This window comes from Spinacia oleracea, chromosome 2 (assembly GCF_020520425.1).
Source record: "Spinacia oleracea cultivar Varoflay chromosome 2, BTI_SOV_V1, whole genome shotgun sequence".
Lineage (NCBI taxonomy): Eukaryota > Viridiplantae > Streptophyta > Magnoliopsida > Caryophyllales > Amaranthaceae > Spinacia > Spinacia oleracea.
In genome coordinates this window covers 10,877,800-10,904,978 of record NC_079488.1, presented here as the reverse complement: position 1 = coordinate 10,904,978, position 27,179 = coordinate 10,877,800, and the positions used below count along the sequence as shown (strand labels likewise).

General features: G+C 36.2%; 4 protein-coding genes across 5 annotated transcripts; all 4 read right to left on the bottom strand.

Moving 5' to 3' along the window:
• Nucleotides 1–14,241: 14,241 nt before the first annotated feature.
• On the bottom strand, nt 14,242–15,225 carry LOC110798499 (auxin-binding protein ABP19a). The gene has a single exon (XM_022003678.2). The coding sequence runs from the start codon at nt 15,184–15,186 to the stop codon at nt 14,497–14,499; it is 690 nt and encodes a 229-aa protein (XP_021859370.1). The 5' UTR covers nt 15,187–15,225; the 3' UTR covers nt 14,242–14,496.
• Nucleotides 15,226–17,691: 2,466 nt separating this feature from the next.
• LOC110798506 (uncharacterized) lies at nt 17,692–19,111 on the bottom strand. Its single transcript, XM_056835655.1, has 6 exons — nt 19,042–19,111; nt 18,879–18,987; nt 18,601–18,742; nt 18,292–18,523; nt 18,090–18,159; nt 17,692–18,007 (listed from the first exon to the last, which is right to left on the bottom strand). Exons 1-6 carry the CDS (start codon nt 19,109–19,111, stop codon nt 17,692–17,694), a joined length of 939 nt encoding a protein of 312 aa, XP_056691633.1.
• A 150-nt stretch (nt 19,112–19,261) lies between these two features.
• LOC110798504 (uncharacterized) lies at nt 19,262–20,441 on the bottom strand. The gene is made up of 2 exons (XM_056835654.1): nt 20,118–20,441; nt 19,262–20,005 (listed from the first exon to the last, which is right to left on the bottom strand). Exons 1-2 carry the CDS (start codon nt 20,439–20,441, stop codon nt 19,298–19,300), a joined length of 1,032 nt encoding a protein of 343 aa, XP_056691632.1. The 3' UTR covers nt 19,262–19,297.
• A 4,455-nt stretch (nt 20,442–24,896) lies between these two features.
• On the bottom strand, nt 24,897–27,070 carry LOC110798500 (uncharacterized). Of its 2 annotated transcripts, XM_022003679.2 has the most exons (3): nt 26,514–26,994; nt 26,103–26,160; nt 24,897–25,568 (listed from the first exon to the last, which is right to left on the bottom strand). In XM_022003679.2, the coding sequence occupies exons 1-3, from the start codon at nt 26,664–26,666 to the stop codon at nt 25,459–25,461; spliced, it is 321 nt and encodes a 106-aa protein (XP_021859371.1). In that variant the 5' UTR covers nt 26,667–26,994; the 3' UTR covers nt 24,897–25,458. The 2 variants fall into 2 exon arrangements, 1 of the variants encoding a protein (XP_021859371.1); XR_002536085.2 differs by lacking the exon at nt 26,103–26,160 and having other exon boundaries at nt 26,514–27,070.
• Nucleotides 27,071–27,179: the final 109 nt, after the last annotated feature.

Here is a 27,179-nt window from a genome sequence, read left to right as displayed (position 1 = left end):
ATATGTAGGATGAGCACTTGATAAGAGAAAGTGAAGATGAACTAAAGTTTTGATGCTACATGCATTTTCCTAAGAAAAAGTTGAATCTTGTTGTTAGGCAAACCACAAACATACACGGGCATTTAGGCGTCGTGATTAAAAGGTGGTAATATAGGTTCTAAACCATATGTGATGCATGGGAAACTGAATCAATGATTAGTTTCCAAAGTTCTCAGTTGAAAGATGTATCTCCCACATCTCTGTGAACTGGTTGGAGTATTCCAAAAGGATGGCATCATTTGCAAATCTACATAATTGAAATTAATTAATTATAGCCTAAGAAGCAATGAAATGGAATTGTTTCTAGTGGGAGTTCTTCAATGAACTCAGGATGATCACAATTCTGCTATCTGGATAATTTTCTATTTTGAATATGATAATCATTCTAACAGCAATGAAAGACTAGATCATTCTATAAACATATTCAATGATCTTTTCATCTTACATCAAAAGGCTTTCGATATAAAGGATGCTAAGAATAGAAAAGTATGATAAACTAAACCTCTGCATTGAATGAGACACAACATTCGTATGCAGAAATGGAATCAAATTTGAGTTCCATGAATGTTTTAAGTATTGGGTGAAAGGCCTATATCTGTAAAACATTAAATGCTTGATTTTGGGTTAGAGGCCCACAAATTGGTAAGCATTTGGTTTAAACATTTATCATTTATGAAATTATTATTTCATATTCATTTAATTTTGGTTTAGTATTAAATGATAAGTCCATGTGATTCAAAACATTCAAATGGGATGTCAAGATGGATTCTTCGATAAAGAAACACCCATAAGTGAACTTGAATATTGAAGTCACAAAGGATCCCTAATCCAGGTCATTGAAAGGTGGACGACCAATGACTTTCAATGACTAGTGAAGATTAGATTGCAAGTAGATTTTTGGTTCTGTTTCTTGAACTAGTTTGACTGGATGTCAGAATCTTTTGCATAGATACTTATTGGATCTTGTATCGGATTGACCATGAGAACACTTTAAGAGATTAAAGTCATGTCATAAGTAGTTCTCATTAATGGTGATTAGAACCATTCCTCAGAACATGAGGGATTATGTCTGCTCGTTTGAGAATTAGTTCGCTTTGATGCTTGCTAAACATCGCACCGTAAAAGGAGGTTATAAAAGCAGTTATTGGGCGTTCTATAAATCAAAGTGAGTGTTCATATATTGCGAGAATGGATTGTCATCATATCTTTGATAGGATATTGTGTTGTTGTGTAACAAGGCCTCTCGGAGAGTTAGATACTGTAAAATGCATGGCCGTGCTCAGAATGGTTAAGGCTTAACCTTCTGTAAAAGTTTAAGAGTTGAGCTCTGTGATCCGAGAAACACTTTTGGACCTAATAAGGATGGCTTGGGTCTTACCTTATGTTCAGTAAGTAACACTAAGCGACAAAGGAATGTGAATGCACACTTGTCTGAATGACACGTGGGAGACTAAAGGAAATATGTCCTTCATCCAAGGTGCATTTAGTCTAATACCAAGGTTCAGATTAATTGCGAACAATTAATTCAGTGAGATCAAGTGATCGGAACAGCTAGCTGGAGCAATGCTTCCGATCAGTGAGTGGCATGTAACAGATCACCGGATTAAATGAATCTTAAATTCATTTAATAGCTTTTCGGGAATTAGTTTTGGAAAACGTATTATACGATACGACCTTGCATCGGAATCGTATATCGCATCGCGAATATTCGTAAGCTGGGCGAAACGAATAATCGTATCGTACGACGGTGATTTGTCGGATACGATACGATAAATAATAGCCGCAAGGTATTAGTCGCGAATACGAAGAGCATCGGAGCTGCCGGCCCGTCGAGCCGAGCACGCAAGCGCGCAAGGCCCAACGAGCCAGCGAGCTCGCGAGCAAGCCAGCCCGCGGGGCGTGGCAGCGTGCGCGCTAACGCGCAGCAGCACAGCAGCGAGCCAACGAGGCCCATTGCCCATGCTGCTCGGCTGCGCGCTGTGGGCTTCAGCCTGCAGTGTGGGTTGCGTGCGGGGGTGTCCGTGTGGTTGTGTGGTGTGGCCGGTCAAGGCCCCTTGGTCTTGGCCGGTTACATCATTAATATAATTAGGTTAATTATATTTTTCCAACATACAACACACATTCAGTTTTCCAATAACCCTGAACCTAATTCTAATATTACGTTCTTCAGTTTTCTCTCTGTGAAAACTGTTCATCCCAAAAAGCAAAAACCTTGTACTTTGTCTAAGCTACAATAATCAAGGCGGATCTGAACGTGTCGATGAACCAAGTAGAGGAACGACAAGTGGAGTTCTTTGTTCGTGTTCATTGACAGATTACTTGGGAAAACACGCTTCGAATGTAAGTTTGCTTAATCTGTGCTTTATACATGTTTCCTGGCTTTGGGGATTGTTCCGCAGATGATATGTATGTTTAACTGTATTCCCCTACAAGTGGGCCACCAGCCCACCAGTGTAGACACCTACTTTTGTCCCCATTCCTGAAAGGGAAAGGTTCGATGATGAAAGCGTAAATCTCCACTTGACAACGCATATCCTATAAAATAAACGAATCTCAATTCCCCTTTTCATTTCACCCGAAACCTGCTATTTATGGAAACCTGCTAAAAATAGTAACTGTCGTAAAAGGTAGCTTCTAAAAGTGGCAAATCATAAAAGATAGAAACCTATCAGAATTAGGTGTTGCATTCCAACATAAATCCTAAATGAGATAGAAAACTGCGAGAATCCTATTCCTAATATGATTCGGAAATAAGAGTTACGTATTAATTAAAATCCTAACGAGCCTAGTGTTCGTAACGGGCCCAGGCGCATTCCGTCATAAAATTGATACGCGCTAAAAGACTCGAATTAATCTCAAACACTCCGGATTCTAAGAATCTGAATCTGACCAAAGAAAACAGCCCAGACCCTATTTTCAACGCCTGGCTCTGGGCGCCGAAATCTTCGGCGCCCAGGCCTGGGCGCTGAAAATACCTGGGTACGTGTTTTTTCCTAATTCTTTATGGATTAGAACTCTGCAATTCTATCTTTCCACGAACTCTTTCCTATAAATAGACCCCTAAATTCGACGTGAACACACACACAACACATAAATATACTCTGAGTATTGACTCCAACCCTCAGCCTAAGCCTCTCGCTGCGAAACTGTTCACGCGTTCTGTCGCAATCGATCCATAAATCGAACAGAACGTATCTTGTCCCATAATTGAGATTCGTTAAATAAAAAGGAGAAATAGCAAAGTCAAAGTGGTTAGTTTTCTGAGAACCGTGACGCACCTCTCAAGGGTGCGTCGTAATGTGTCCCTTTTCGATGATTTAACTGCTTTCCTCGCCCTTTTTATGAACTGTTAAACTAACCTAATCTGATTGTTCTATCACGCCTAACAAATATAATATTTTTGGGAAATCGGATTATCATGCTAGGTCCCTTAATGCTATTTAAATCAGATAACCACGATCGAATTAGTATTATATGTTGCATATTGCTAAGATCAACTCAGATTAGTTTAATAGTTAACGCATGTCCCTTCAATTATTTATGCTGAGCTAGTAAGGATATCCTGCCTCTGGAGTTATCGACGAGCGAAGTACTCCTCTCGGTAATTACAGTCCCCCGAACCCTCAATCTCTACCTTGCGGGTGTATGTTGAGAGATCCCCACACCAGGGATCACAAGGGAACCTACGGCCGTCGTGGTCAAACATAATTGCACTCCCTTTATGTCACGATAACCGGGTTTTGTCAGTTTTTCTCATTGTCGTTAAAAACTGAATGGCGACTCCTATATTACTAGTCAATTGGGTGTAAACTCACAGGAAATCCAATTACACTTGATTGAATAAAAAGAATCGTCACACCCACGAGGGACGAGGTCACGCATTAGCCTCGCGCTTTTTCGACCCCCTCACAGTGGCGACTCCACTGGGGATAGTGAAGGAAATACTCGTGCTTGTAGGTAATCAAAATAGCCGAAGGGTGAAACGATCCTACCCCGCGTTTATTTCCCCATCAAGTTGGGACGACCTGAAAATCAGTATATTAATGTGAACGGGCAGAACGGCATAACGAATCTCGGCTCCCTCGGGAGTTGGGACTAAGGATACCTTTTTCCGCCAATAGGGGGTGCATACGCCGCGCATGTTGCCCACTCGGTACTTGTGCAGGTAGTACACCTATCCCGAACCCAATCGCTCGCTCATTAGGTCCCTCTCGCCTGCATGCCCCCTTGGCTTGCACTTGCGGGTTGGCCTCTTAGGCGAAATTCGTCTGTTGAAGACACTACCTCGACCGGGGCATGTGTTGGATCTACGATAGAAGCGGTACCAAGCCAGGCGCAAATACTACCCATAGAAGCCTATCATAAACTACGTGGCATATTTAATTTTCAAATCCATGTTTGTAATATAGTTTTGTGTAGCGAACTATGTGACTATGTTATGATTGTGCGTACGTATAATGCTAGACAAATAATGCTAGAAAACCAACGACCTTAAAAATTGCCCAAACATTCATGAACTAATTTGCCAAAGAGTTATACCGAAATACGTGTTCCGCAAACCCGAACGATCGCCACAAAAATAAGCGATGCTCGGGATGGCCTGTAACGAATCTCACAAACGCTGCACAACGCGTAAAGGACGTTATAAGGCAAGCACGCGAAATTAAAGTCGCAAAAACAAAAGTATACGCAAACAGGAAACGAGAACCAGTCAGGGACGCATTTTCAACGCCCCTGGCTGGGCGCCAAAATTTCTCACGCCCACTGCTGGGCGCCGAAGTTGCTGCCTGGCCTTATGGTCAGGCACAGCAGCCTCGGTGCCCGCGCATGAAAAAATATACGTAGCAAAAAAAAACTTTTCGTAAAAATTGCTGCAAGGGCGTATGAAAAGGCACTCGACTCTAAAAGCGACTAAAAAATAAAAATAAATAACTCTTTGTGTCGTTGTTAGGCCTCCTATGACGACAATGTTCAGCACCAAAACCGAGCATGCTAATTAAATAACCTTGAATGTCACATGGGCAAAGTATTCAAAAAAATAATGTTCGAATAAAGTCTTCAAGAAAAAATAAATGTTCAAATAAAAAATAAATAAATCCGAATCTAGACTAGGCTATGCCCAAGTACAATCTAAATCCTAAGTCTTAGTTGTCTTATCCATAGAATCGGTCCTAATGCTTGGTGTCGTTCTGCAAGTTAAAAGGTTAAACCATATTGAGTCTCCCTTCCTAACATTTAAATCAATGAGCACCCATATGTAATTGTCATCCCTTGCTAAGAATCCGCGGCCTCGATACTCTCTCTCACCCATAAAAAGAATATGTTATGTATTTGCAAAATGGAAACGGTCACATTCTGAAAATCATAGTCACACAACCCCTAGAGTGAACCTAAGGTGTCAATACCATTAGCAAAAATTAATGGCCTCAAGGCTTATGATCACATTAGGTCACGACTATCATAGTCCTCTCGAGCCACTCGCTCCTCTAAATACTCCTAAGTACGGACTAAAAGATTTTCCATGAATGCAACATGACCAACCATGAAAATACCCAAATCGGCATACCATAAGGCTACCATTGGGGTAAAGCAATACACACTAAGAGAGAAGCCGCACTAATGATTCTAGTCTTGCAAAAATAAAAATTCGATCTCCCCAACTAACTACCTTGCCAACATTAAGCAAAATGGCGCATGACAAATGAACACCCAAGGGTTAAAATATAAAGTGTCAACCAACGAAAGTTATGGTCCAATTAGCCTAAGTCTGAGAGTCGCTTGGTCAAGTATTATAGGCTTACGCCATGTCATTATTTTTAGTCTAGGCCACCTCCTTGTATTCATACACGGGTTATAATCAGAAAGATTAATGAAAGTTTGAGTCTAAATCACAACTTCCAATTAAATCACAGAAACTGGAGTCTGAAAAGAAACAAAAAGATCATTTTTGATGTAATTCTTTCGTTAAATTTCAATAAGGTAAAAACAACATTTTGAATCTACGCTATTTGCACATTTTAAGAAACGACTAAATACGCTTGCAAAGTAAGACAATTTAAAGGTCCACCCTAGGCCTACTAAAATTAAAGGTCCACCCTAGGCCTACTAAAATTAAAAGGTCCACTATAGGCCTACCAAACGAGGCTCACTCAGTCTCGCCTCGTGACTCAAAGACCACAACCATCTACCTTTTAGCCCAAATTGATTGAAGGATTTATGTTAGGGGAGAAATCCCAAGCAAAAAGAAATACTTAAATAGAAAGAGAAAAGGGAGAGCGAAAAGAGCGAGCCATGAAATACTTAGCCCATACCTCCCAAAGTGCAACATTTACCCAAGTACACGAAGGAAAAGAATTGAGTCAACCAATCCAAATCATAAAATTCTACGATATCTACCCTTTCCAATCCTTATGATCTTAGACGCCTTCGCTCTGGGGTCCCTGTTCAGCTCATTTAACCCATACATGCTCTCATTGCCATAACCCAAGAAACCACTACCTCGACTCTTGTTCTTGAACTTGTTGTCCACTGCAAACCACGCACGGCCATTGACACGTGCGTCATGCCCATCATTTCCAAAGTCCAAACCTACTCTTACACCACCATTAGCATAATGACCATATAACTTGTGTAGATACATCCTGTTGATATACCCTTGAGCCGTCCCCATACTACTCATCGGCCTTGGTTGATGTAAACTCATGACACTAGCTTGAGGCTGCAAATTGTGAGTCCTAGCAGATATAATCCTCGTGCTTACCTATACAAATTATCCTATCTCATTCAACCCATCTTTCAAGCTGTCTTGAGTCACGAATAAAAAAGAAGACCAATGAAATGTACAAAAAATAATAAATAATAAAAAGCAAACTTTGCAAAGCGCCTTTAAAAATTCGTCTAAAAATAAAAAGAAGCATTTAGCGCACCAAAAAAGATCCGCCCATAAGTCATTTTCAGCGCCCAGAGCTGGGCGCCGAAATCTTTAGCGCCCCAGCTTGGGCGCTGAACCTCTCTGCTCGCCAAATTTTGTCCTGAAGTGCTCGTCATTTTATCCGCACATGCACGGAAAAATAACGAACACTTGGAGGGGTACAGCACGTATTCAGATATACGTACCAAAAATACATGTACTCAAAAAAAAATTATGTACTCAAAAAATATAAAACAAAATTTTGGCTTACGGCAAAGCGGCAGATTAAAATAATAATAAACTTCACTTATTCTACCGTTTTCAAATAATATGTTTCCACCTCAGAACATACTTGTTTAAAATCGGCATTCTATGAAACCATTTTCTAGGCTAAGAACTACCCAAGACCTGATTCCAAAGGCGGATACGTAGGCAATCCATGATTCGGTCCAACCAATTTGACAAAAATATTAAAGCCTATAGAAAAACAAGAATAAAAATAGAAGTCCCTTATTGAAATTTAATTACTTGCAACCCAAGTCGAAAGAAAAATAGAAGTCAAAGGAAGAATCCAACTCATCAAAATGCCAAAACGAGCACACATTGAAAAATAATAAGGGCACGTACCCTTACCAGAAGGAGTACTCACACTCCTAGGCACTTAGCCAAGACTCAAAAGACCGCTTTGCCTCAATTAAGTGGGGGCTAGCGCAAGCGTCCATTACCTCTAAAGTACTCGACTTGACCCTCCCTAAAGCGAACTAACTCACTTAAAGACTTTCTTTCACCACTAGACACAGTCATGATCGCCAACAAGTAGTAAAGGCAGTAGGCTTGCAATAAAGAGAATTGTTCTACGGCATTGCCCCATCGTTCCTTCGAACTCAGGGCACCCGTTCATGGTAATTCAAATACTTGCGAATCCCCTTTGAAAAAAAAAGCAGACATTGTCAATAGGACTTGGCACTTAACCAAGGCTCACCTTACTCAGACATATGACGCGGACATCTAAAATCGAAATTTAAAAAGCATCGTGAATGGGAAGACATAATAGCAACTGGGGGCTAAAAGATTGAAATGAAAGAGATAGGGAAGGAACTAAGTATACCTTGACCTTTTATACGGACATACACCAAGTAAATCTAAGTTAATTTGACAACGGTTTATATTCCCGCAATTCTGGAAAAGATGGCCCTAAAAGCCTAAAGCATATGCCAAACGGGCACAAGTAATATCTTGACGCCTGCACCCTGGCTTCCAGCAAATCCTTAGACAGCATGCTAAAAATCGTAACAGTATTTTGATTCACTCATGTAATCCTGTACGAACCCTTCTATAAGTCAACCTACTTAGGACACCTCGGATTGTACACAGTAGGACTCGGATTTTAAATAATTTTCAAATAATTTTTAAAGACTTCTTCGGACAAATAAAGTGTCGTTGGTTTAAGCTTAGTGTGCGTCCACCTCAACGTTACAAGTGAGTCAAAAAGATTTTTAAATATGATTATGGGTAAAGAAAGGCACCTAGCTTTTAGTCAAGGCACACTTCAACATGTGACTACCTTGACCATGGCAATGTCGCACAATACGACATTTACAAGAGAAGTAGCAAATCACTACTCGAACATACCCAGCACTAAACGAGTCTGGTTCAAACTATTCATGATCCGTGTCACCATGAATGCATAAAAACGTATGCAAAGCATTATAGCACCAAGCCAATCCCGTAGCTACAATTGGGGGCTTGAGAAAAACACTCTAAAAATGCTCGAAATGACGATTTTATCGCAAATTCTCGACGCTAATGCTATACATATGTCATAGGGGCTCAATCCTAAGCTTTAGTCGTGCAAAACGAACCTTAGAATGGCTACAACCCCTCCCAAATTCTAAAGCACTACTTAGAATATATAAAGTCACCCCACTAACAAGGGTAACTGAAAATCGCGAGTCACCAAAACTCCAATCAAACTACTGCACATAACGATCGCCCTACATGCGCCTGTTACACAGTCTACGTCGTTCCAAAGCAAAAGCGAAAGAAAAATCAAAGATAAAAACTGTCTGCCCAGAAATCATTTTCAACGCCCAGAGCTGGGCGCCGATATCTTTAACGCCCCGGCCTGGGCGCTGATTCTCTTTGCTTGGCAAATTTTGCCCAGATATGAAAACAAGAAAGAAACACCTATGAATCCTCGCATCAAACGAAGTAATAAGCCGTGCACACCCACGCAGAAGGTGCTACACTTATTCAAGCACCTGAACAAGGCATGATGAAATACTCCAATGCAAATGATATCCCAACACCTGGAAAAATGTTTTAAGACACGCCGTTAGGCCACACAAGCCTACGTCGCACCATAAGTTCAACCGTCCCACAGTACAAGTCTAAAAGAAGAGTAAGGCATGTTGCATTAATGTAGGCACGACCAAGAGCACGTGTAAAAGAGGCAAAGACTACTTATCGCCCAAATTTAAAATGCAAGCCACACGACTTCTACACTAAGGATTAAAGGTAGCAAAATATTACCTACCATGGAAGGGATAGCTCGCACCTACACGAGTGGAACCCCAAGGCATCTTTCTCGAAAGAACCTACAAAAATCGTACGCCAAAAGGAAGCATCCCAACATGCATACTTGGGAGCTCCAAGCTACGAAACAACCATAGCAAAATAAAAAAAATCTCGAAGCAAATGTTTGAACAATCGAAAGGGCACGATGTTTGAGCCCACTTCATGAATGGGCCTGAACCCTATCAAGCTTCTAAGCAAACTATTCAAAATCAGTCGTTGCTCAAAAAAAAATGAAACAATTCAAGCAATCTGATTAATGGACCGCACACAACGGCCATTCTATGAACGCTCGTTCGCACATACATATCATCATTCACGAACACGTTCAAAAAAATATAAGAGCAATCAAAGTCTTACACCTCAAGGTATGTTCCTCGGGCCATATAGACTCGCCCAACTATCGCAATAACTGTACGCCTTAAGGGCAACAGTTCCTTAAAATAATCTCCCCAAAGCAACAAGCACCGTAGTCCACCAATCGGCTACGGCTTCTCAAGAAAATCATCACGTTCTAAAAACAAAGAAAAAAACAAAAGAAGAGAGAATACATAGAACTTCCAAGTGAAATAAACGAATGAGCAAGAGGCCAACTGTGTCATCAAAAGACCAGCCCAAACAACACTTTCAACGCCCCACCTGGGCGTGAATTATTTCGACGCCCAGGCCTGGGCGCCGAAAATTATCACAGACCCAAAAAAAAACAGCTCTGACTTCTATAGGGCCCTGCCATATTCATTCGACTTTAAAATTGCCGAAAGTCGCACCTCACGGCTTTGTTAAAAGTAGCACGCCACTACAAAGATCGCTCGCACTTACGAGCGCAATCCCAAACACGATCAAGGACATTATGAAATGCGTATCCCCAAGGAACCTCTTCAACAAGAAATGACCGTCAAGCACGAATTCTTGGGGGCTCGAAAGAAAATATAGAGTATACAAAGTTAAAAACAATATTCCCAGACTACGCTTCACGAAGTCCCGTGTTTGGATGTCTCAAAAAATAAAAGATAAACCGATTTACGACCTCAAGACAAAGGTCGCCGTTGATACCTATACATAGTCCCCTAATCAAGGACCCAGGTAGTGGCAAAATTGAGCCGTAAGGACTAACTCAAAACCATGATGACCACAAGACAATGGCCCGTCTAAGCATGTTGTCAACCCACATTCAGGTTGCAACTGAATCCGAGCATCCCTCGAAAGAATTCGCTCCTGCAAGAATAAATGAAAAGAAATTCTCAAAAGAAATCACAAAGAACCAAAGAAATAGGAACTTGCCCATCTTCAGTCGGCAAGATCGCGCCACCAACCGCGCGAGTTCCCAAATCGAAAAAACGAATTCAGGGACGTCCACCCTTAGCGGACAGGGCTCGCCCACCCTTAGCGGGCGGGGTCTGCGTCACTAGCCGCGCAGGTCCTCAGTTTTCGACAAAAATAAAGTCTTCAAATTTAAAATAGGCTTGTCATCTTCAGCCGGCGGGGTCTACGGCGCAAACCACGTAGGTCCTTATTTTCAAAAAAAAGCAAAACAAATTTCAAAATAGATTCGTCCACTTCTATCGGACGGGGTGTCCACCCTTAGCGGACAAGGTTCGCCATCTTTAGCCGGCGGGGTCTACGTCACAAACCGCGTAGGTCCTTATTTTCAAATTTCAAAAACAGATTCGTCCACTTCTATCGGACGGGGTGTCCACCCTTAGCGGACAGGCTCGCCATCTTTAGCCGGCGGAGTCTGCGCCATTAAACCGCGCAGTTCCTTAGTCGCTGCAGCGATAACTTTTGCTGGATTTTCCTTCGTTTTATGTCCTATAAAAACAAGGGTGCTGGATTTTCCTTCGTTTTACGTCCTATAAAAACCAGGGTGCTGGATTTTCCTTCGTTTTACGTCCTATAAAAACAAGGGGGTTTTCTCGTTTAACTAGCCTTGAAAATGAGAATTTTTAAAAAACATTTTACCTCGTGATTGGGCTTGGCCAGGCCCAATAACACTTTACAGCTTTGATTTCGAAAAACTCTGTAGCTACTCCCAATGACAAAGCGAGGGAGTTTCTACGCACCTTTAGATCCTTCCAATGACAAAGTGAGGAAGTTTCTATACTATCAGTTGACAAATCCCAATGACACGTGAAGGATATGTCGACACTTCAAGTGATGACCCTTAAGTCAAATGTTATCACTCGGGGGCTCGTGAGACCCTCGCAAAACAGGTCACAATACACCATGGCTTGTGTGACGCACTCCGCCTAATACTTTGACCATCGTCTTACTCCAAGACTCAGTCAAAGTGGGGGCTAACTGTAGACACCTACTTTTGTCCCCATTCCCGAAAGGGAAAGGTTCGATGATGAAAGCGTAAATCTCCACTTGACAACGCATCTCCTATAAAATAAACGAATCTCAATTCCCCTTTTCATTTCACCCGAAACCTGCTATTTATGGAAACCTGCTAAAAATAGTAACTTCCGTAAAAGGTAGCTTCTAAAAGTGGCAAATCATAAAAGATAGAAACCTGTCAGAATTAGGTGTTGCATTCCAACATAAATCCTAAATGAGATAGAAAACTGCGAGAATCCTATTCCTAATATGATTCGGAAATAAGAGTTACGTATTAATTAAAATCCTAACGAGCCTAGAGTTCGTAACGGGCCCAGACGCATTCCGTCATAAAATTGATACGCGCTAAAAGACTCGAATTAATCTCAAAAACTCCGGATTCTAAGAATCCGAATCTGACCAAAGAAAACAGCCCAGACCCTATTTTCAACGCCTGGCTCTGGGCGCCGAAATCTTCGGCGCCCAGGCCTGGGCGCTGAAAATACCTGGGTACGTGTTTTTTCCTAATTCTTTATGGATTAGAACTCTGTAATTCTATCTTTCCACGAACTCTTCCCTATAAATAGACCCCTAAATTCGACGTGAACACACACACAACACATAAATATACTCTGAGTATTGACTCCAACCCTCAGCCTAAGCCTCTCGCTGCGAAACTGTTCACGCGTTCTGTCGCAATCGATCCATAAATCGAACAGAACGTATCTTGTCCCATAATTGAGATTCGTTAAATAAAAAGGAGAAATAGCAAAGTCAAAGTGGTTAGTTTTCTGAGAACCGTGACGCACCTCTCAAGGGTGCGTCGTAATGTGTCCCTTTTCGATGATTTAACTGCTTTCCTCGCCCTTTTTATGAACTGTTAAACTAACCTAATCTGATTGTTCTATCACGCCTAACAAATATAATATTTTTGGGAAATCGGATTATCATGCTAGGTCCCTTAATGCTATTTAAATCAGATAACCACGATCGAATTAGTATTATATGTTGCATATTGCTAAAATCAACTCAGATTAGTTTAATAGTTAACGCATGTCCCTTCAATTATTTATGCTGAGCTAGTAAGGATATCCTGCCTCTGGAGTTATCGACGAGCGAAGTACTCCTCTCGGTAGTTACAGTCCCCCGAACCCTCAATCTCTACACCCGCGATCACAAGGGAACCTACGGCCGTCGTGGTCAAACATAATTGCACTCCCTTTATGTCACGATAACCGGGTTTTGTCAGTTTTTCTCATTGTCATTAAAAACTGAATAGCGACTCCTATATTACTAGTCAATTGGGTGTAAACTCACAGGAAATCCAATTACACTTGATTGAATAAAAAGAATCGTCACACCCACGAGGGACGAGGTCACGCATTAGGCTCGCGCTTTTTCGACCCCCTCACAACCAGCACGTTAGAACTCTTGAAAAACATAGTGTTTGGCCATGTACAGCCCTGCCTAGATAATGGAAAGATTTGGGCCTAATGCTCTTACTATAAGTTAGGCTAGAGCCTTTAAAGAATTTGTCTTCCAAAACCCCTATTTACAATCATATTTTTTGTCATACAAATAATTAGGCTCTGCTATGGTAATCTTATTTTCACTTATTTCAGATCTAATAATATAAAATAAGATATTATAAAATACGTGTTAATAAATTAGATAAGATAATATAGGATAAGTTCAGATAAGACTACTACTTTTTAAATTTCGTTTAATTACTTAATTTATATTGGATTCTATAAATTAAGGTCGAACATAAACTTATTTCTTTTTAGTTGTATGGAGTAACACTTGGTTTTTCACGCTTACCAATGCATAACTTTGAGAAATTCATATCTTTAATTGTCGATAAGTAAAAAAATATATAAAAAATTGATATTCGGAAAATATACATGAATATGAATCTAACAAGATCTCACATATCCTTAAGTATAAATCATGAAAATAAATAAAGTAGAGAATGTGGAATGTGCAAATTGAAAAGTGTGTTGCACTTTAGGCACCGTTTGGTTGGGTGTAAAACATTTCAGTGTAAAATGATTTTCATTGAAAACAATTTACAATGGAAAATACAATTCCAAAATTAATTTTCCGTTGTTTGGTTCCATGTAAGAAAAATGAATAAACAAAGGAAAATGAAAGGGCAAGTAAGCAAGTAGTGAGAAAAATATACAAGAGATATAAGGCAAAAGGAAGGAAAATAGTTTTCCCTTCATTTTGTATGGAAAATGGTTTTCCAACAATGGGAGAACAATTTTACTCATACGGAAACTGATTTTACACTCTTTCGCAAAACAAACAATGTAAAATTAAAAATAGAGGAAAACTGTTTTTTCGGAATATATTTTACACCATACTAAACGGAGCCTAAAAAGAAACGAAGGAAGAAATTTATTAGAGATCGAGTCTACTTGAATATATTTATTGATAATAATAATTATCCAAATAAGGCATAAGATCGATATTGAATAATACCAAATACATATTATTGAAGTTTACAATCGAAGGTATGCACTAATGTGCATAATTTATTCATCTAAACATAATGTGTTTATTAAATATATAGGACTATAAATTAAAATAAACTAAAAAGGTAGATATGGTGGTAGCTCAAACAACGTACCATGTACGTAATAGGATAATAATTAGTTAGTGCCTCCAAAGATCCTCTTCAACTTCTTCACTTGTGTAGTATCCAACAAAGTCATCTTCTTTATCAAATCGGTAGGAATATCATTTGCAGCCAAACTAGTAGTAGTAATTTGGAACCCGGGGCTCGCGCTATTTAACGTAACATACGCAAGAGCAGGAGATTTTCCAACGTTAACTTGGAAATGAAGTAACATAGGTGGGAAGATCATAATATCCCCCTTTTTCAATGTTTTGTAGAAAGCGGTGTTGTTTGTGTCAATAAAACCAGCAACTATTGTCCCCTCTACTGCAAGGATAACTTCTGACGCTCTGTGCGAGTGGATAGGAACTGCTCCACCCACACCAATGTCTAGGCGCCCGATGGAGAGGCCTAGACCGTTCAAAGCGGGGAACGTTAAATCGATAGCGAAGGCCCCACCAACGTTGAAAGGGGGAGTTATGTTACCTGCAACACCCAAACCAGAGAAAACAAAGTCGTCAGCAGTAAGGGTAGCGGGATTTTTACAAGGGTATCCCGCTGGTCCAACTGGATAATTGAAATCGGCTACACAGTAATCAACAACCAACGTAGCAGATGAGAGAGGAATCACAAGGAGAGAGAAGAGGAATATAACTTTAAGAGCATCCATGTTTTGAGAAATATAGGGATGTAAGATATGTTTTCTTAATTTGGTGTAAAGCATGCAAGCCAAATATATGTGATGGTGTGTTAGTGTCTTTTACTTTGTTCCTATTTATAGATCAAAATGTACTATTTCCTTAATGACTAATCAAATTTTCTTTTTTGAGACAGAGAATTATATCTCTACTTTTTTTAGTCCAACTTCACCTAAGACTTTGGTTAAAAAAGGAATTGAGAAGGAAAATGCATATCTACATACAAGTCGTACCACATATTTCTGAGACGGAATTTTGACAACGTAACTTCACACATAGTTCCATTTAATAATTCATCTCATGTTTTATTTGCTTATAATAATATAATATCTGTCTCAAAATCAGTCTTTAATAGTTTAAAATTTTGTAGAGAAAGAATGTTTTTTCTCTTATTAATAGTCCCACTCTATTTTTATTTAATTACTAGTTTTCACATAATAATAATAATAATAATAATAATAATAATATAAATAATTCATTCAGTATAAGGCTTAGTAAATGTTAAAGGACAACTCAACCAAAAATTTAAGTTAATAGTCGAAATTCTAATATTAGTTTTATATTCTATCATGCCCCTTAACATGAAAGTCATTTGGGCTTGAAGTATGGATGGAGTATAATAGTATATGGGTCTGCTCATGTTCAATGCTAAATATTCAACTTTGAAAGGAAAGGTGAGTGAGATTTGAACCCCCGACCTCTGTATCACGGTGGCTCCGGTAATATGTCAAATGAACAACTCAACTAAAAGGTTAAACTGAAGGTTACACTACAAGAATTTGTATATTTTATGACAACCTAATAAGGACGGGTCGAAAATCCTGTCGCAAAAATCTTTTGCGACGGAGCTAACAACCCAACAAAGACGGGAAGAACCGCCGCAAATGTCTTTTATGACAGGTTAACGACGGGATTTTACATTTACGACGACCCCCTTTTATGACGGGTTCGCGACAGGAAATGCCGTCGTTAATCAACGATTATTGGCCTTTAACGACGGGATTTCCCGTCGTTAATGGTACGATTTCTTGTAGTGTTATTTACAATTACACTTTGCACAGACTCCAATGCAATATTTAATTACTAATATATCCAATTTCAATTGTGAAAAAATTATAAAAAATTAATATTCTGAAAATACATACTGAGACCAATCTAACAATATCTTACATTTAACGTTTTTATGTATATAATTGTGAGAATTTACGATCAAATTTTTTATACATAAATACATATTCCAATGCGTAAAGATCGAACTTTAAAAAACGGAGGTAGTACTCAATTAGTAAAGTGGAAAAAAAAAATTGATGAGATAATATTTAAGGGACAGATCAGGGCACTTAGTCTCGTAGAATGTTCGTTGATACGAATGCATGGGATCATCGATTACGTCATCACTCAAATTATAGTAAGATTAGTTAGTCACCGTAGACCCGTAATTTGACTAGCTAGCTACTCTCTCATAACAGTAGTTTCCAAGTATTTTTTTTGAACTAACAGTAGTTTCCAAGTAAATTAGATTAGTGTTTAAACGAGGTTGACTATACCGCTGGTCACCAGCGGTTTTATCATCTATATCCACCTTAATTAAATAAAAAAAATAAAAAATAAAAGAATTGGAGAATATGACCCGCTCTTAAATAAATGTGTAAAAGTGTTGTTAAGTTGTTATATACTGTTAACGGTAATGTAAGTATTGTCATTTTTGTATACTTTATACTGTCATTGTTGTATTAAAATACTGTCTCACTTACCTAAAAAAATGAAATGAAATGAAAGTATTGCATATTAAATAAATGGTTAAAAGTATGTATACAAAGTGTTATATAAGTATTGTCATAGTTTGCATAAGTAATGTCATTGTTGTATTAAAATAAAGTCATTGTTGTATTAATTACTGACATTGTTGCCTATACTTTGTAATTTGTTTGACTTTTCAACGCCTTTAGTGGAAATACTATTTTACCCCTAGTTATGGAGCAAAAAACCACTGGTAACTAGTGTTTAAACTGCATAACCGTAGAATGTCTTTTTTTTTTAATTTTTTTTTTGTTACTCTTGATGGTCTATAGGCTATAGGCAATCTGTCATGGGATTAACAAAATTCTCCAACAACTTCGTGACTTTGAATTCAATTCAAATACTCCTATCGTTATTCAGCTAATTAGATTGCCTGCCCTGTTCGGCAAAACTAGCGGTAGCGGATAACGGGTAGCGTTTGAGTAGCGGGTAGCGGTTAGAGTAGCGGGTAGCGGTCAAATAGTAGAGGGTAGAGGTTAGCTGTCAAAGTAGCGGTTGATAATATAAGTGTTTGGCAAAAATAGCGGTTGAAATTACAAAAGAAATAAATAATATATTTAGTTAAAAATTAAATAAATTCAATCCATAAATGTGATACTTTTGGGGTAACGATTCTTAACTATGAAACAAATGTATGGAAGAAATTCCTTATATATAAAAATAAAGATTACATTGTTCCTTTAATAAATAAATAATGTCAAATCGTTCTTGATATAAGTAGTTTGCAATAATTAAATGTTTCTTCTAGCTTTCCATAAATCATCAGCAATACGATCACGGATAACCTTCATTTCAGTACATATTACAACTCCATTTTCACTATTTGAAACGGCATGAACATCGGGAAGCTCAAATGAGGGTATAAAATTTGGATAATCCTCTAACACTCGAAAAAGGGGATCATCTGGAGAATTTATCCTTATGTAGTTATGTAGTGCAAATGTAGCGACCATAATTTGTATTTGCATCTCAATACTAAATTGTGGCATTTTAGTAAGTATCTTCCATCTCTGCTTCAAAACTCCGAAAGATCTCTCAATGCAACTTCTAAGAGATGAGTGCCATCTATTAATTAAAAGTTTCTCGATCATTTTTTGGAGGCACGTACTCAAATTGTGACTTATGATACCTTATCTTTGGATATGGTACTAGATAACCTCTACGATCTGGATACCCTTTATCAGCCAAGTAATACTTACCTAATCAAATATCAATTAAAAAATATCAAACTTTTTATCATATATACGAAAAGAAAATTTTAATTACCTAAATAACTTATTTTTATACTTTAATTTATAAATATTGAAGGAATAAATAAGTTTTATACATACCTTCAGGTGGTTTAGGAAATTTAAATTCGGGAGATCCGATTGCATGAAGAAATACACGAGTATCATGTGCTGAACCTTCCCAACCCGCTGATACAAACGTGAAACACATATCAAAATCACATGCAGCCAAAACATTAAACGTAGGCAATCCTTTTCTTCCTCTATAGGGCATTTGTAAGGGCTCAGGTATGCATGCTGCTATATGTGTACCATCAATACAACCCACACAGTCCTGAAACACATTATAAATCAATCTTAGTTATAAATTAAGTTATTCACAACAAAAAATTATAAATAATACACTATTACCTTGAAAAAAGGCATATATCGTGTATCTGTGGATATTTTAGCCGGGATACCGGTGAAATCGGGATCATATGGTCTTATAATATCATGTGCAAGACCCTTGACCTTTCGAGAAGAAATCAATCTAAGAACTTCATGAATTGCCCTACTTATAGTATCACCGGAACGTTAAAAACGCTCACCAAGAACCCTATTTGAGACACCTTGGGCAAGTGCATATAAAAGTATGCCAACTTTCTCATGTATATATAGACATGTTACAACTAGCTTTCAATCCATACTTCGATGATAAGTCCTTACACAATCTCAAAAATAACGGTGGCTCCATTCGAAATGCATTGACACATCGAATAGGATGACCGGTCAACATTTCTTTTACCCACATTTCTCCTGTCAGAATAGAAGTCATGCATGGTTCCTTCTAAATATATTTATAAAAATAACCTGATATCAAAGACATTGTATATGCGATTGGAATCAAAACTTTGCGCTGGCTATTGTCATCGATATCCATATTTTTTGTGAACCTGCCAATAATAATTAACTTATTATACATTTCATAAATTACATATAAATGAGTTTCACTCTAGAAAATAAAACAGATAAATAAAAACCAAAGTATTTCAAAAATAACAATTAAAGTTTTCAATTTGGGCTTATTTCTACTAAATCAGATAAAACATTAGTTCGAATAACTATTCTAATTATCTTTCTTCTCATGTAAGTATTCTAACCACTTAGCTCTACTTTCATCGCCCTCCATACTAAAAAAAACCTCCCTTTTAGTTGGATCTTCAATGACAGTAGTAGCATAAAACCACAACTCGCTATGTTTCTCCAAGCAATGATTATCCACCATACGACTAATAATCTGCATCGCTGCAGATATTGTAGACATGGAAGAAGGAGCGCTAGCATTAGGTGTACTACCTTGACTCATTTGCTTAATACACTCCGTCATTTCACTAATTCCTTTAGACAACATTGCAGATCCCCCTGATTGTCTTCTTGTACGCTTCATTTGGACACTATTTTGCTTTGTTGGCATCTGCTTTTGTATCTTTTTCGAAGCATGCATGTCATTGTTTGAGGCTTCACGAGTCGCACGCCCTTGTGAACCTCCAAAAGTAGAATTACTTGCTTGTTCTACAAAACTCTCAAAAAACCTCTCTTCATTTAGCAAAGCAGCAGTAAATTGGTTACTTGGAAAATAGGTCTCACCTCCATGTTCTCCTACATTCTCTTCCTCAATTTTTTCATTGTCTACAGTAAGGTCTTCAATGTGATCCATTGATGGTACATAAACATTTTCTCCTGTAGCATAAGAATCCCCAAATAAGCTTTCCCATTTCACTTCCAGTTCCATGTTGACACCCTTTAGTCGGAACTTTTTATACTCTGGATTCTCCTACAATAATATTCAAAAAATTAAATATAAAAGTTAAGATACTTTTAAACTATTAATTTTCTTAATTTGATTTTATTACTAAAAGTTATTATTGAAAAGTAAAATTATACACCTTAATTTTTCTTTGCCACCACTCAGTTGAAGCATCAATTTTTCCTGTATATGGATCCCACCCTAAACCAGTTTTTGATAGCTTTAAAGCTTTCCAATTACGCCAATCTTTCCTCATTGCATCATATTTGTTCTTGCAACAATTCGGGTTACTAAGTTCACGTCCAATCTTTTTTTCGACATCCATTTGAATGTCCTTCCACTTGAAAAATTGTGCCTTGCCATTATCCTTAATGAACGTAAGACAAACTTCACATAAGATGATTGTGTCCTCATCACTCCACTTAAAAACCTCTCTGGTTCCGTCTTTGTTACTCGAAGACATCTAACACAACCACCAAACATAACCATTATGTCTATAAATAACCAAAATTACCTTAGTTCTATGCGTACAATGGTGTAAAATATAATTGAGAGGCTTCAAGGTTGAGATCATATTATTGATAAACCAAGATATATGTGGTACAAAGCATAACCTAATTCTACACGGCAAATCACACTATTAGGCTAGCACAATCTAATATACATATATAAAGGAGGCATATTTGCTGAAAAGTTAGAGCGCCACCTAGGATTACTAATGGTTTCGGCCAATGAAAAATAAGATTTCTAATTTCTTTTTGAATTAAAAAAATCAAGTGCCACGTAGATAATTAATTAGGTGCCACGTAGATATTTTAATTAATTAATCTAATATATATATAAAGGAGACATATTTGCTGAAATATTAGAGCGCAACCTAGGATTACTAATGGTTTCGGCCAATGAAAAATAAGATTTCTAATTTATTTTTGAATTAAAAAAATCGAGTGCCACATAGATAATTATTTAGGTGCCACGTAGATATTTAAATTAATTAATTAATTACTAATATATACAATTCCATCCAAAATCAAACGCTCTAATAATTATAAAATAAATCTAAAATATAATTATCCAAAATCAAACACTAATGTAAAATAAAATTCAATCCAAAATCAAACATTAATCCAATATTAGAGCGCCAAGTAGGAAATCTGATGGTTTTGGCCAATGAAAAATAAGACTTCAAAATTATTTTTGAATTAAAAAGTCGAATGCCACGTATATAAATAATTAGGTGACACATAGTTATTTTTATTAATTAATTAATAATATTTCTTATATATAATTTCATCCAAAATCAAACACTATAATAATTAAAAAATAAATCTAAAATGAAATTCAATCCAAAATATAAAAAACCAATCTAATCTAATATATAAAATATAGCAGTTGATATATATAGGAGTTTTATTTTAACGTAACAAATTAATAGAAACCGTGCATCGCATGGGCTAAAATCTAGTACCAACTATGCCTACGAAACTCAACATCATAAACTAACATAAATACTCCTACAATATCCATCACGTCAATATATAGTACAAGATATCCTACGATATGGCAAACTCTAACTCTATCAAGTTTAGTAATTCTATGTAATTGAGAAACTATTCAAAACCTAATTCAATAATAGCTACCAATGTATTGCAGACGAATTCCACGTGTTGATTGAAGTTCATGAAAAAATAATGAAGATCAGTGGCCAATTAATATATGTAACCAAGACAATATCAAGAACATTGAATTTCATAAACTATTCAAAACCTAGTTCGATACTACACCAATATATCTTAACATTAACAACAACTCTGGCAACCACATATATACTTGCCGCAAACAACCCAAATACACCCAAGATTGGTAGCACGTAATAAGTATACAAACCAAAGCAATAATCATGAAGTCATGAAGTTTTTTCTTATATAATTTGTTTAACACTATCATACAATACCTTAAATTCCTAGAAAAACCCTATTTGTATATCTTAAAATCCTAGAAAAACCCTATACTATTCAATACCAAAACTGCTTGAAAAATTATACGTATAGAAAATCAAATTAAAATATGGACAAAGAAAAAAATAATCAAGAGAGAGAAGACATACCTGAAGGGAGAATGGAGAAATTGATATTTGATGATAGAAGGATTTTAATGGAGATGGAGGATTTTGGAGGAGATGGAGCGGCGTGCGTGGGAATATGGGATGAGAAAAATATTTAACGCTACTTGTGAGGATGAAACGTTAATATTTCTAACGTTTGATAAAAGCTCCTCAAACTCTACCTCTACCTCTAACCTCTACCTAAAACACTACCTTGCCAAACACTCACATTTTTTTCAACTAGCGTTTTGACTATGTCAAAACACTAACCATCAACGAGCTTTTCAAATTCGGTTAATGTGTCAAATATAGGCGTTAAATGACCGATCAAAGTCTAGGTAGGAAATTGAAAGCAAACTCTATATTCTTTAACACAAATTCTTATTTACAATGGTTGTACAATAAATATTGTACACCGGAGTAAAGTTAACTTAAAATGCTTAAAAGTTAAGCATATATATGTAAAAGTTATCTATTTTTCAGTGATAATTTTTTTCATTTTAGTAATGTTTTTTTTCGTCAAACTACCTAATAATGTATAAAATTAATCATTTAACCCTTTAAAATATTTTGTCTATTAATTTCTTTTTACTAATATAAAAGTTAATCAAAACTAGGTTAAAGTTACAAAAAAAATGGTTAAAGTTATCTTGGTGTACAATAAATTTATTGTACACCTTGTGCGCACAAGACCTTTTGATTCTTTAAACCATACCACGGTCCTATGAGAATGCTTTGTACTAGTGCGCAATAGCTCCTAGATTATCAAGTAGACCTCGGTGTTCGTGTATGGGTGGAGTAGGAAAAAAACATCATTTCCATGACTTGGCTAGGAGTATTATATTATCTCTTTCCCTATATATCCTTAGTATAGAATTACCCGGCACCTTCTGCACGATTAGTAACCAAATTGGTAAAAAAAAAAAAAAGTGGACGTTAAGCGATAAATTGGTAAAAAAAAAAAAAAAAAGTATCTCAGGCGACAATTTGATAAATTTAAATCACAACGGCGACGAATAAGTCACAAAATCGATCGGAATTTAGAAAACCTAAACGCGTGACTCACACGCTCTTAATATTGTTTTCTCCGATTTTTTTTTCTTCATTTTCCTGCAATTTAATTTTATGATTAATACTTTTGTAAAAATAAAAAAAAAGAATCGTAATTAATTTATTCTCCTTCTCTTTCACTTTCTATCTCTTCTCCTTCTCTTCCATTTTTGTGAAGTGGCCTAATAAAGTAATAATGATGATACTAGGGGCCACAATGTAAATGATAATATCCCTACTGAATTTTTATTGAAATTATTAGTTTATTCATCAAATTGGTACTAATTAATTAATTTCAATTATAATTTCAATGGAATACTAATTATCAAACCCATATTTCACTAATTAAGTAAGCATAGTATAACCTCTGCATTTTAAACATAACTAGCTTTAAGCCCGTGCGATGCACGAAACTCCCTAATATTTTATAGCTTGAACAACCAAAAATATAAAAATGAACCTTTCGAATTGTTGAATGTTTCACAAAATGTATCACAAAAAGGTGGTGTATTTGACGTGGGTGAAGTAAATTAGGAAAAATAAACTTAAAGAAAAAGATTGTATTGTTTTGAATTTTTTTATTTTATTGAATAATAATTTGTAATTCATATTATTTACATAGGAGTCTTTATTATGTCTAATAGTTACGTCGGAGTTAAATACTTTGTACAATACATAATTAAAGTTTTAGAATTACATTATTTTAAAGTTATCCCTAAACTAATACTTTATCTGTCCGGGAAATATCGCACCATTTTACTATTCACATTACGACTTTGACCAATTTTTGTGATTCGTACGTTAGAAAATTTCAGTCATGTGAGGTCATGTTAGATTCGTATCGATATATATTTTCTACATATTATTTTTCATACTTTTTACTTGCAAATGATTTGAGATATTAAGAGTCAAAGTAATGGTCAGAGAAATAAAAGTCAACCATGATGCGATATTTCCGAAATAGAGGAAGTAGATAAAATCAAACAGACTATTTACAATCTAAAAAGTAATATTTTTTCCAATGTGCTTACAACACTTAATATAAGGAAAAAAACAATTTATCCTTGTATTGTTGATGTCCTGCATTCCACACCTACGAGCCTATTACCTGGTTATCTTTTGGTTCCAAAAAAATTATTGGAGTTCGTCTATGATTTTGTGATTTTTGGTCATTGTCTACATTTTACTTTCTAGCTGTGGTATGTGAAATTGTGTAACTTGAGGACTAATTTCTCCTAAACTGTAATTAAAAAATAATTAATTAATAAATGGTTTAGCAACTTTGTAGACTTTGAATTTATTAATATTTTCTTACGCCTTTTTGAGATCCTTGACTTCTGCGTTCCACTTGATGATCACAACTGATAGTTACATGTACCAAGAGATATTTGTATTAGTTACCAGTAATATATTTTTATCGTAAATATTTATTAATATAGTAGCATAATCAATTTAATAGGAGGTTTAGCAAATAGCAATAATTTTCAAGCCAATCACCAGTCTCAACAATATCAAAATCTCTATTATATATGCCAACTCCTGAGGTGGCGTCAAAAGTGATCGCCTTTTTCTCTTTCACTTAAATCAGAAAAATATAAACAAATTACGTACACAAATATGGAAAACATCAATAAAGTTTATGAATAAAGTAGTATTGTATATGCATTTTCAAATTATAAGCATGGTATATCTGGTATGAACTGATGAAGCGATACTCAATCTTTCAAAAAAAATCAGAAGAAAAGCTGAACTATCATATTGGTCTAAGAAAAAACCTTGCCTGGTCTTTAAAAAAATATCATAAGTCACATGATCATTGTATCAACTACTCCCTCCGTCCCTTAATACTCGCACCGCTTTTCTTTTCGGGCCGTCCCTTAATAGTTGCAACGCTTCTATAAATGGAAATTTATACTAATATTATATTATTTCTCACACTTACTTACTAACCCCACCTACACCCCTATTCCCTACAAAAAATCATTTAAAAATTCACACCCCTACTTATCACTCCCCACCTCTTACACATTTCCCACTAACTATATTAAAAAAATACTCCACTATCAACTAACACCCATTAAATTAATAAGTCAAGTCAAATGTCTTAAACTCCGCACCGGTCAAACCGGTGCGAGTATTAAGGGACGGAGGGAGTATGATCACAAGTCTTTCTGATGCCACTCTCTGTGCGAAGCTTCCTCCCCATTTGCTAACAAACACTTAATTTGAGATAGCTTGCATAAATGGAGGCGAGTAACATATATTGGATACATGGTATTAACTATCAACTATGTCATTCAAAGTAGAAACAACCAAATTCCAAGTATCAATAACAGACTGCAGTTTCACTGCAACCACGATAGAAGACACAACCCAGAAGCCTACTGCAGTAGCAAAACCATGGTGCTTCAGCTACATCCCTGACCAGATTTGCTACTGCAAACATGAAGCAGAATAAACAACACTTATAAGTTATAAGCCTGCATTCTATTACACATTTCAGATTTGACTCGTTTCATCATGACAGAAGCCAAATCACGACAGATTACTACAAATAATTGTTTCGAGCTTGCCAAATATGATAAGTGATGCAATTTAATAAAATTTCCTTCATTTCACCTTCACATAAATATAGTACTCCGTATTTATTAATAGAAAGATACTATAGGGATTTTATTTAATTAATAACTTATTCATTAAATAAAATCCCTCATTATTTTCCTTTAGAATACAATCCTTAAAGAATATATTTCAAACCTTGGCCTTAGTTCTCCAGTGTGGTTTTACAATGTGAAATTACACAACATATACCAAAATCACCAAATTTGAACACAAAAATGTCATCTAGTGATATATTTGAAGGCTTTATATCTCCTTGTATATTAAAATCTTAACCAATTATACAGCATAATAATAATGTTTCAATCAATCAATTTACAAAAATAACCAAGTAGGATCAATATGCTTAACTAAATATAATCGGAAATGGTAGGAAGTCCACTTTGATCAATGGTACAATAATGAATTTCTGTGCAAGAAAAACATTGAAATTATCAAATTAGGAGGCAACAAACATGACTAACAGACATTAGAATTATGATTCTCTGAATAATAATAAAATTGAGTAATTCTTTTGCCAATGTAAGTGATACAATGGAATAACTTACGTTATTAAGCGGTAACAATGGAGTGAAGTTTGTATTAAAACGGATTTTTGATGATATATTGTGTTTGTAATATTTAATCTTATTTTTCGAATGTTTAGAAGCAGTTATCTTTGTATTAAAAAAAATAATCGAATTGAAGCGTCGCCAATTAGAAAAAAATTAGGAAAAAAGCAAAAATAAAAAAGGTAAACAAATGTTACCCAAAATTACATACCATATTCTCCGATTCCATGAGTAATCTTGCACCATCAGAAAGACCACTTGTACGAATATAAAATTTCAATACATCATAGCCTTCGCAAAATCTTCCCATTGAAATTTCACAAAAATTTGACATCCTCCACGAAAATTTCAACATCCTCCACATAAATTATACATACCAAATCTTAAATTACTATGAGAATTCCCAGCGACCTTCAGAGTTGATGATTCCAAGCGACCTCCATGTTGAGGATGAGTAGATGAAGTCGATGAAATTGGGTTCCAGAGAATTCATTTTTTTTGAAATTAAACTCATAATTTGAGATTTGAGATAGTTTTTGAGATTAGAAATAATTGGTGCTCTGAATTGGTTGATGTAATTGGGTTTATTAACTTTTAAGAGTTGAAGGTTTGGGGAGAGAGTTGACGGTTGGAGGAGAGAGTTGATATTGTGTACTTATAGAGTTTGGCGTTTCATTTTCAATGTTAACCAATTTTTTTTTTTAATGTAATTAAATCTTGAAATTACAAGAGGGGGTCACGTGGCACTCCAACTTTCATGCTATTAAATATTAGAATAGATTTAATCAAGGGGTTTTTGTGAAAAACTACCTAAAGTTTTACAATTTTTGTGAAAAACTACCTAATAAGTTTATTTTAAAAAAAAACTACCTAAACT